At 43.1% G+C, this 12,048-nt stretch overlaps 1 protein-coding gene across 1 annotated transcript in view; it reads left to right on the top strand.

Moving 5' to 3' along the window:
- Window positions 1–12,048, top strand: part of shroom4 (shroom family member 4) — a 79,559-nt gene continuing 67,511 nt past the window's right edge. The window contains exon 1 of the mRNA XM_033609775.2: window positions 1–271. Coding sequence (XP_033465666.2) covers window positions 149–271 — 123 coding nt within the window. The 5' untranslated portion in view covers window positions 1–148. The remainder of the gene's footprint in view (window positions 272–12,048) is intronic.

Below are 12,048 nucleotides of genomic sequence, written 5' to 3'. Positions count from 1 at the left end.
CCAGCCGTTGTTGTTGTTAGAGCGGTGATGGAGAAGTCGAGGGACCGCTACCGGCGCCGCTAGCTAGCAACAGTTGAAGCCAGGCTAATAAAGCAACAGAGAGCGGGTGGAGAAGTGGATACACGGATAAACGGAGCGGAGGGAGAGAATGGAAACGGTTGAGCAGCTCGTCTCTTTCCACCACATTCAGGTCCAGTTGAGCGGGGGCGCGCCTTGGGGGTTCACGCTGAAAGGAGGGCTCGAGCACGGCGAGCCACTCATCATCACCAAAGTAAGTTCGCCAAATGTCAATTGACATTATTGACACGTGCTTAAAAATGTGATTTAAGTGACTTTAAACTGCTTGAAAGTGACCCTGGTGTAATTGTTGTCAGCTCAAGCTGTACTATATATCATTTCACACAACATTTTCTTGATATTTTTGTATTTATTCACACTTTTGGCCTCATATTTGCACTACTGTTCACTCAAACTGACTGTAGGAATTTTATTTTGTAAGGTTGCGGTTGTTGCGACACTCAAGCGCCACCAAAACAGCAATTGTGGTTAGTTTTGCAGGCGTGTGTGACTGCTCTCTCATTCATACGTGCTTTTCAGTCTGCTTGGCTGCTGCTCCCTTTGGATTCAACTTTTCAACCCAATGCAAGAAGTCTGCAAACTGCTTTTCCTGCATCCTCTCCTGTGTTTTTTGACTTCTGCACAGCTAGATCCACTCTTCCTCCTCCTTTCCTGCAGAGAATAAAAAGTTATTGTCCAAAGCTCGAGCTAAATATCCGGACCAGTTGATGTTTGTCAGCTGTCACTGTCAATGCATAAAAAAAGCCCTATATAATGTAAAGCAGTGGTTAGGCTCTCAAACTTGGAGGTCAGAGGGGTGCTAAAAGAGGTTCCCAAGAGAGATTCCTGACAAAATGGGGCTCTGTTCATCTTCCTGTCACTTCATTCACTGGAAGGTAAAAATGCCAAAGTGTTGACAGACGACTAAAACCACTTCAGACGGAGTTGGGGGCAGAAATGTGCACTACAGCAGGGTGTCTGTGGGAATCCTTGAAAAGAATTATTGTGTTTTGTTAAGATAGATTCTCAAAATTGCTTTATGCTTGTTTGTCACATAGTTTACAGGTTATTGACCCCTCTTTGCAGCAGCTTACATTGACACAAGCATATTTAAGAATCAGGTTGTTGTGCAAAAACAAACCCAAGAAGTACAGGAGTTGATGGATGTGCAGACTGACATGCAGTGTTATTTCTGCAGAGCTCTAAAAGGGTTAATTTCAGGTGTGTTTTGGGAGGGCTTTGTAAGAGATTTAGACGTGACCTCGTCTTGTGCGATAAAGTCGTGGGGGCCGACATTTCCTCCCGGCCTCTTCTCACGGTTCCACGCTGCGGGCGGTGAGTTGCTGGAAATAAGGAGGGTGCCTTTGAATTACTGCAAGTAATTATTGGTGTGTGTTCTGCTGGGGGTGGTCTGTGTATTTGTGTGTGTGTGTGTTCAGTCCAGTGCATAAGTAGGCCGGCTGACATCCAACCTCTGCTCTCCCTCTCAGTCTTTCCTTCACTGTCCCTCGCTCCTCACTCTGTTGAAAAGTCGCAGCGGCGGCGGTGTAAATGTTGGCCGGTATACTTCTATATTCACCACAGCACCACAGCGGGGGGAATGGAAAAGCCTGGCTCAGTCATCTGGAAACACACACACACTAAGTCACACACACAGTAACACAGCCCCTGGGAAAATGTGACTGGGACTGCTAAAGGAGATAAAAATCAAACTGTGTTCTGTGGCTGTTTTGTGTCCAGTGGCTAGTTAAAACACACACAATAAAGTAGCTCAGGCGGTGAGTGCTGGATGGGAAAATGGGGTGCAGAGAAGTGTTTAATGATTAAGTGTTAAGTCCTTGAAGGAAAGGGGAGAAAGATGGGAACATGGATTGACGGTAGAGCTGAGGTGTATATTTATATGTGTGAGTGTGTGTGTGTGTGTGTGTGTGTGTGTTTTAGGTTTAGAGAGTTTCCTTCAGCCTCCACACAGAGGTTTACTGTGTCTGTATGGACCACATCTGAATGCAGCCATAATCCCTCACTTAAGAAAGAAAGAGGGACAAGGTAAGAGCTGAGGACCTCCAATATGGCTACCTGGGAGCACATACAGAAGACTGATAATGTTTCTAATTCATGTATTTCCAGGTTTGAGTTTTAACCATCACATTGTGTCAAGCCAAAACATTATAGCTAAATCTACATACCTTTTGTCACTTCATCCTTTTTGTGCTGGCACTCTTTTTTTATTGTCATGGCTTCCTCCAGCAATGGATAATGCCGCCAGACTACCACTGTAATATGGCGCTGCATTTACTTTGCAGTGACTCCCAATCTGATTTCCACCCACTTGACCGCCTTATACTCATGTGTAACTTTTAGTAACAGTTCCACCTCATTGTTAGTACAAGCAAAGAAATCTCTGGTCTTACTTTTCGCCATCTCGGTAGTATTTTCTGTAATTAAGCAACTACGTGCAGAGAAGACAGTCTGCTTCCTGTTTACACTGGCATGTGCATGCCCAGTGTACTTAAATGGTCAAAAGTGTTTTCAGGCCTGTTTGAATGGAGGGAAACACCCATATTTTCAGAGACTGTAACTTAAGAAATGCCGTTTAGAATTGAAAAGTATTAGTTTGGCTGTGGCCATAGTGTGGATCTTCTTTCTACTGAGATTTATGCCAGAGGAGTGTCATTAGGGGTCTAGCGCTGACAGTAGTTGATCAGTTGATTAGTCGGTCTTCAGAAAATTAGTCCCCAAATATTCCAAGAATCAGTTAGTCATTTATAAGCCTTATATCAGGCAAAGTGTTTGCTGATCCCAGCTTCTCAAACGTGTGGAAATTTACAGCTTTCGCAGTAGTAATCATTTTAAATGGAATATCTTTGCGTTTAGAACAAAACAAACCGTTTGAAGACATCATTTTGGGGTCTAGCAACTTGTGAAAGGCCTGAATTGTGGCGTTAGCAGGCTAAGCTAAACACCCTGGACCCCGTTCTTCCTAACGCCTCAAGTTCTTCTTCCATGAGACGTCTTAAGGCAGGCCAGATTGGATCTATATAATCCCTCCAACAGGTTCAGGATCTGCGACAGGGTCTCCTACTAGTCAGAAGTGTCCAGAACAACTAATCAAAAATGTGTAACTTGCACCCCTGTATGATACTCTCATAGATTTATATCAGGTTGAAAAAGATTGTTAAAGTGGGCTTTTTGTATATGTCAGGAACGTATCCTTGAAAGAGTGAGTCTGCCGTTTTTTGAAGTGGTCATGAAACATGCATGAGACATATAGTGCATAAAAATGTGCCCGTTGCCCTCTCAGGATGTGCATGTTTTGGGGGTGTGTGTGTGTGTGTGTGTGATGTGACCCTTTTTAAAGTGTGTTCACTGCTGGAGGGGGGAAGGGAGGTTTTCTAGAGTCTGAGACAGCAGAGGGATATAAGCCATTTGGTCAACATTCCTCTGGGAGCATAACAAATTACCACTGTTGGGTGTGTGTGTGTGTGGATGGGTGTGGAGATTTTGCACATGTGTGCGTTCATACCTACTACATGTGCAGTGCTCATAATGATCTGAATGGAATACTTGTCTTCTGTTCAGCCAGTGATCAGCTGTGCGATGACATGGTGAGTTTAAGGTTTTATCTGTCCAGTCAGTCATTAGCTTGGCTACTCAGTCAGCCATTCAGTGAGTCAGCCTATCAGCCTGTTGGCGAGTTATTAGCCGGTCAGTCAGTCGAGGCTTAACCATGTTTTATGACAATGCATGTAAAAGTTGTTGAGGTGGTGTGGAAATAAGAGTGCATGTTTACAGACTAAAAGACATGATGCAACCATGCTTTAAGGGTAATTTATCTTTTAAAACTCTACCAGTTGTCATTTCCATTTGTTTTGTGACATTTTTTACGTCCTCTGTGTTAAATGTGGTTGTTGTGATGACAGAGCGTTGAGTTCCACCCATTGTTGCGTTTGACAGAGCAGCTGCTGCTGTTGAACTGTCAGCTCACTTTCGTATGTGGTTTTATGATGTACTGTGAGCTCTCTGGTGATCTCTGCTGAGGACATTTTTGTGTCTCCTCAACAGTTTTTTGGCTGCACTGTGGTCCCAGACTTTTAAGGCGGGTGCTCCCACGGGACAGTTTGGCATCCAAAAAAATGTGAATCAGCCTTTGCCTTAAAACCTCCAAGATGGTGTTGCTAAATTTCACTGCCCCTTCTCTGCAGTGATGAGTCTAACTTAATGCTGTGAATTTAAGAATCAATCCCAGTTGTTTTGATGGATCCCAGTTGCTCGTGTGAACTGTCTGGACTCCAGACCTCTGCAGACCAGACGTGTCTGCTATCTAAATGAACATCAGAGTCTACATGTTGTACAAGAATCTGTCTGAGTGGGCTGAAGCAGAGCAGGGTCTGTGTGCTGCTGTCATTATCTTCATTATTTTTATTTTATGTCTGTATATTATGGAGATGAGGGAGTTGTTGTTATTACCTACAATTTGTCTGCAGCGATGTTTTATAGAAGAGATTTTATACAAAGATCAGTCTTAGATATGTTTTGGATGTCAAAGAAAAAAGGAGGTTTCATTCTTCGTGATGCATGCTTGGCGCATCTGTGAGGGTGTCTGCATAGTGAAAGTGACACCACACCATCCGACACACCCCTTTTGTGGGAGTCCTGTGCTGAAGAGTTTTTGATACACTGCTACTTATAGTTTGGGACAATATTGGTGTTCTGCAAGGAGAAACCTGCAAAGAGCATAAAGGCCAAAACACACTGGTGGCTAGACGTGCGTTGGTGCTCCAAGACACGCCGTCCCGCGGCACTTCATGCCAATGTCCTATTTCTAGCCTTGCCGCCCCTGGAATTAAATGCATTTTTCCGTCACTCGCTCTCTGCTTGTACATACCACCTCCCGTAGCAGCTCCTTTTCTCTGCTCCCATGGCAGCTTGACTCTTCTCCTCACTATGGATGCATTACGAGAGCTCTGTTGATCTTGCTTTGTCCCATGTGTGATGAAAACTGGATGAGAAGAGACTCACTGATGAGGCTGAGAAACATCCAGAGCTAAACGACTTACAATCCTGTCATTATAAAGACAATTGCCAAAAAGATACTCTCTGGCAAGTCGTAGCTCTGGAGATCGGCTCTTCAGGTTAGAAATCCACTTTAAGTAGTGGGTGTCCACACATGATTTTAAGCTAATGCATAGATGGAAAATGTACAGACCTTACAGTAACAATAACTTTGTTTGGTCGTCCAGACTGTGCTTACTGACAACTACTGTACGTAATACACTGACTATGGAGAACTACCCCTCATTACTCTACTGCAAAACATCCAAACTTTCCCTGAAAACAGCATCTTATTCACTTTTCACATGAAGAAACAGGTCCAGTCTGTTCCGAGAGTATTAGCAGACCACTGGCTTGGCCACTCCTCGCTAAGTGCCACACAGTCCGTTTTCCTTGCGGTCCACATGTTCTATAAATCTGGATTCATTGCCATTTTTATTCTCCTCTCAGTCAAACCACCAACAATGAGCCCATCTCCCAGGCTCTCCAACCACTGAAACCAACAGCGCACTACTGACCCACAATGGGAGGTAACTTTGGTTGTTTGTGATGAAAACTTTGACTGAGCTGAACTCCTTATATTTCCTTTTTTGTTTTTGAGAGAGTAAATCATTGGTATTTCTTTGAATTTTGGGTTATTTCTTTGGTTGTTGTTAGATTGTGTGGTTTCCCCCACTAAAAATGTCATGTATCCTTTATATGAACTTCTTTGGTGGACGTTTTAGTTGTTAGGTAGGTCTTATGATGTACTCATTGGATGAATGACGATGCAAATTGAGAGAGTTGCATGAGTAGTCAACTGGCAGCACATCCCCTTGATTTGAGGTTAAGTTTCTCTACAAGTTGAACAGCAGAAACAGGATTTAGCATTAGCAAATGTCAAGGTATGTAGTTCAAGATCATTAGGCCCGTTTCCACTGAAGAAGTTCTTGGTACTATTTGGGGGCAGGAACTACTACAGGAATGTCCTCTCGCTCGGCCCTCTCAACCGCCGTGTCTCCACTGAGAGAACGGAGTAGGAGGAAGGTTCCTGTAAAGTTACTGGGCTCTGGATGTGATGTAATCGTTGCGCGACCATTTTGACCGGGACGACGTAGGGGCGTAGGGACGCCGTTAGCCGTTAGCGGTGTCTGTAAAAAAATATTTTTTCCAGCGGATGTCTTAGTTACAACATGATTGAGCTAACTGGAGTAGTTTCATGTCGTATCCGACAACAGGAGGCTTTTAACAGATGACGTCCTGATGTTAGCTTTGCTGCTGCCGTTAGCTGTCCCTGTCAGCTGATGCTTTCATCAAATCACATCGTGATTTCCCAAAACTGAATAAATACCACACATAGCAACACAAAACTGCTTTGCTAGCTCAGTCATGTTGTAACTAAGATATCCCCTGGAAAAAATATTTTATTCACGGACCGTTTATTGAGTTATTACAGACACCACTAACAGCTAACGGTTAGCCCACCTACGATAACCATGTTATTAATTACAAAACGTCACACCCCGCCTTGAGTATATCCAATCAGCACCAAGTAATCCCCAAGCCCCAGCCAGGAGTCTCTCAGGGCTGTTCTGAGTACCTACTCCGAGGCAGGGACTTGTTTAGCCTCTGCAAAAGTTCCGGAACTCTGTGTTTCGGGGGTGGTTCCTGCGGTGGAGACACGCACCAACGGCCCCGGCCACATAAAACTGCCCTGAAGTTCCTGCGGTGGAAACGGGCCTTTATATACGAGGCTAAACTTGATAAATATGTACTGTTGTCTTTTGCTGCAGGATTTTGAAATATCTTGGTGCGCACGTTTACCTCAACTAAACTCAAACTGCTCCATGTGGGCATTGATGTTGTGGATGAACCTCCTGTTTTCTATTTGTGGCTTAAAGGGATTCTTCTTCTTCTTCTTCTGCTGTTGGAAATCGGGCCATGTCTCTCGTGGGGGGCATTCCAGCAGATGTATGTTTGAAAACAGTCTGGAATTTGATTCGCCCAGAAGAGGGAACAAAGATGGAGACGATAATCTCTCTTTCTGACTTTTGTCCTGCTGTTGACAGTAACAGAAATCAGGGGATTGTACAAAAGAATGTTTTGACATGTGGTCGAAGGTATGCAACCAAATGTCTTGGGTTGGTAAACAGCTGTGTGTGTGTGTGTGTGTGTGTGTGTGTATTGCTTCCTACATTCCAGTGAAGGTAGCCTCCAGTAGCAATCTGCTCTGCAGGGGGTAGATGAGGATGCCATCAGATAGAGATGCTATTGTCTCTACTGTGTGTGTGTGTGTGTGTGTGTGTGTGTGTGTGTGTGTGTGTTTCCATGTCCTCTGCCCTGACTTGCTTCGCTAACTGTCCTAACTAACCAAAAACATATGTTGTGCAGCAGCATAGTACATAATAGAGCATGTTGATGAGGGAGATGGAGCCTATTCATGTTTCTGACTAATTATATTAAGTTTTGCATAAAGAACAGGATGGGAAATGGAATAATTGAATCATATCAAGTCATTTATGAAGCAAACATGCCAGACATTCACTGGTTCCAGCTTCTCCCATGAATGTTTGCTTTTTCTTTAGTCTAAACTGAATGTCTTGGGGTTTGGATTGTTGGTCAGACAAAACAAACAATTTAAATAAGTTACATTGGGCTGTGGGAAATTGATGCAGATTAATCAAAAATAAACGTAATTATAACTTGCAGCCTTATTTCTCAGTAAGTATATATTTTGATGTACAGTGTGACCTTTTAGCTTAAACAAAAAGCTGTTTCAGCTCAGGCTCAGACTTATGCCTGGCCCACAGTGCCTGCATGATCAGTGCGTGACAGCTACCTTGCTGCTGCGGCTCACACGTGTGCAGTGTTTACACAGACAGTGTTGCTGCTGCAGTGCCACTGCAGAGTTGCCTGCTGCTGTAATTACTGTATTTCCGCAATTAAAAGGCAGTACTCGCTTCATTTATGGAGCCGTGCAAGCCACTGCATTGTCAACAGCACTGTCATGCAAACATTTCACAATAAAAGGCCTTTGTGTTAACAGAGATAGGGATTCTATCCAGGCCTTTTATTTTGAAATATATGCCTTGATAGTGAAACTGTTTATGGGTATGATAACCAGATTGTTGAGTGTTTGCTTTAAGATACTGCCCCATTCCCATTATCAGTCCTAAATCTCTGACTCCTGAAGACCAGATTAAATTGCACTGTGTGTGTGTGTGTGTGTGTGTGTGTTGGGGTGGGGTGGGGTGGGTTGGAATGTCTCTATCTCTGATCTGTGGAGCCTTTAGCTGTTTCTTTTACGTCTGCGGGCACACACTGAAATACCAACCTCTCTCTGTGTACAGCAGCACACTGACCCTCAAGCTCACACCACATTTATATCATGTGTGCTTGTAATGTGTGTGTGTTTGTGTGCCATGGAAAAAGTGGAGATAATATGAAAGCTACATGGGAGATGTCTGTCATAGCTGAACTTTGTTTTGTCTTGTTGTATTTAGTTAGCGGTGTGTGTGGGGGTGTAGAAGTCCTGACCTGAGGCTGCTGCAGTTGTTATTGTTTTTGTCCGGCGCTCTGCATTTTACCCTCTCACTGGGGGGCAACACACACACTCACACGCGCGCACCTCAGCCATGTTTTCTTTTTTTCTCACATTACACCAAAATTGCATCTTGATGCGCTGGAGAGCAGCCTTTTGAAACCCCTGTAGGGTTTTGTGTTCTGCTGATTTGCAAATTTGACCTGCAGTTCAGGGTTTCCTCCTGAAACAGCACTGGTGGAGGTGATGTGTTCAGGGCACCCCCCACAAGACTGTTTTTTTTTCCTCAACTCAACAGCAAGACAAAATAAAAGAAACTGAAAGCAGGGATGGATTTTCTTTCAACCTAAGAGTCCTTTAAGAAAAGGACTTTTGGGATGTAAAGGTCTCCCCATGCTTGAAACAGTGTCTGACAACCCCTCTCAGGAGGATTATGTCTGATCATTTTTTTAACACACTTTATTTGTTAGCCAGATATGAATGTGAGAAAGTGGACACATTTGAACCCCACTCATTTAAAAAAAAAAATAAAAATACTTCTGTCACTTGACGTGTGTAGAGAGTTCCGGATGAATGGAAGATTGAGGCACGTAGGGAGAAAGGACAGACCCACAGGTCACTGTGGGTTCAGTATTAGTTTCTGCTCCATTTTTGTTGTTTAGCAATGCGATTGTCTTCGTGGTATTTGTCCTGACCCTCTTTAACTTCAAGTGGATGGCTGGGTATGAAGTAACAGTGACAAGCGGCTGCTCTGTTTTCCCCAAAGTTTGATATTTTTCAACTCTCGGCGACCAGAAAAAAATGGCAAACATGCAGCACTCAGCACAGAATTGATGCTCAGCAGATTGTGGTGTTTGTAGCATAGTGTTAATACGCGGCGTTCCCATGAAACTAAGAAAAAACATGAACATAGCAGTTGTGGTTGTGGTATTGCGGTGATCGCAGTCGCCCTAGTTGACATACAAAGATTCGTGGCAGTGATTCATTTTGTGTTGTATTTACTTCAGATGCTAGATAGCCATTTCACTCTTCCACTCCAACATAACAACATATTGCTGTGATAAATTAAAATGCATGTCCCACTGTTATGATTGCATTAAAAATCAACTTTTTAAACTCAGATTTTATATAAATTTGCAGTATATCCCTTTTCTTACAGTATTCCCATATATTGCGATATATTGAATTGTAACCCCTGATCATGATATGCATCGTATTGCCACACACTTGCCAGCACATAGCCCGAATCTCTTGTGGTAGATTGTCTTTCTAATATCTAAGGAAAACACAGACTTACAGTGTTGTTGTACGTTCAGTCCTTGTTGTCTGACGCTGTAATAACATCTAAAGACTCTGTTTATCCTGTTCTTTTAATCCCACCTTCCATCCCAATCAATCCCAACCACACTGCAGCTATTACGTGTAACACTTAATGACGTTAGAAGCAGTTTCCGAGCTATTATGTCAGATTAAGCGAGGCTGTTACGGGGCATAATGTGTGTGTTTTCTGTGCGTCCGTTTTTATACGTTTACAGTTTATTGCAACGTAGCCATGCCCCAAACCAAAGAATGTACCACACACACTCAGACACACACATTCCACCATGCAATGTGGTCCACTCTCGTGGCTATCCTGGCACGTTGACTCCAGTTTGTGGTCTAAAATGACACAAAACTCTCTTTGTTTGCTGGATCTTCTCTCGTCGCCGTCCCTCCCGTCTGCTCTCGGTGGCGTCTGAAGGAAACATCCTTTCATCCTTCCCATCTCCCTGACCTTGTCAGGCGATCGGGGTAACTTTTGGGGATGTAAAGTAGGATTCTGCAAGTCAGAACTTCCCTCACGTTCTCTTCTCATTGGAAATGGGACGAATGGAACCTCTGAGTGGGTAACCAAAATTTGTGGGTGCAGGGTGGAGGGGGACTGTGGGTGTGTTGCATTTCTCGTGGTTAGGATTTATGAGGCGTTTGCCCAAATTGTTTATTCATCTCATGGGTTTGAGTGACTTTGGTTAGATTTGGGTTTCTGAAAGCTGATTAAAGCTGCTGATAATCGATATTCAATGTCTCCTTTCCTTTAAATAAGAAGGATTTAGTGTCTGCGTCTGGGTTTTAATCTTTGCATACTGACAGAAAGCCTCTGAAACAGCATTTCTGACCACTGTGGGCTACAGAAACTCCGCTGAAATGTAGACTAATTGAACAATGTAAACATGAATACCTCTATGGAAGTTGGGAGGCTTTGGGATAAATGTACTGCCCTTAAAAACAATAAGAAAACATGTTAAACATCTGAAAATGTGTAAAAACGTTGCTTTTCATTGCAGGTTTTGCAACAGTTTTCCAGGATGTTTCCTTCTTTTTCAAATACTCATTACCTCTGCAGAAATGCTTCTGTTTTTTAAAGGAAAGCATGTAAGGACAGGAAAAAAGGCACAAATCCTTGATCAGTTTTTACCCAGAAAAAAATAAGTTAAAGTTCAAATAAACTTGATTAAGCAACCAAGTGAGCATTAAAGAGTCATCTCTGTCTAAGACATCCGGAGCTTTGAAAGATGCGAAAGATTGGCGATGGCCAGGGTGTGATAGGGATGGATGGGAGACCGAAATGTAGGAAAGATGGATTGACTGGGACAGACAGACGGATAGAAATGTAAGGAGCACAAAGGAAGATGGTGGATTAAGGAGGAAAAAAGGTAAATGAAGAGAAAAGACCAAGACAGGATGTGAGATGCATGAAAATATAGGAAAAAGAAAGATGAGTTGATTGGAATAGAAAGGGGGGGGGGGGTTCAGCTGCCTTAGCTGTAGGCTGATAGATGGATAATAGGTGGATGGAGAGATAATAGATCAAAAGAGGACGTGGGGGGAAAAGGACAGCCAGGGAAGGAAGAGTAAAAGGTTTCAGATGTCTGGACACAGCTGCCAGATTGATGCTTTCCTGCCTTTTTGTCTGCATTTATGAGTCCTTGAACACATCGGTAGCTGTGTTTTTGCCTCTGTGGGTGTCTTTATTGTTAACATCCTTGTTTGCTACATAGTTCTCTGCTTCCCTGGCTTTTTTTCCATTGGTCACATTACTACATTTTAAGTGTGTTACAATCCACCTGTTTATGTGCATTCATTTGAACTTTAAAAAACTTACGAGAAAGTGAATGGAAACACACTTAAGCAGCAAAGAAATCAGGTTTTACATGAGTCATGGGAAACCTCCATTTGACTGAAATTTCCTATGAAACTTAAAGGAATACTTCAACCCCCACATGATTGTTTGTACATGAGCTACTTACCCCATGTTATGTTGAATTCCTGAACAAAACTTGCATGCCTCTGGTGAACGAAGAATCCAAAAACTGAGAAAATTCTTCATAAATTAAAAAACAGTAAAACTACATCAAAACATCTGTTTACAAATTCTCACG

Source organism: Epinephelus lanceolatus, chromosome 22 (genome assembly GCF_041903045.1).
Source record: "Epinephelus lanceolatus isolate andai-2023 chromosome 22, ASM4190304v1, whole genome shotgun sequence".
Classification (NCBI taxonomy): domain Eukaryota; kingdom Metazoa; phylum Chordata; class Actinopteri; order Perciformes; family Serranidae; genus Epinephelus; species Epinephelus lanceolatus.
Note: the sequence above shows the minus strand (reverse complement) of the source record. Positions and strands in the feature narration are given on the sequence as shown.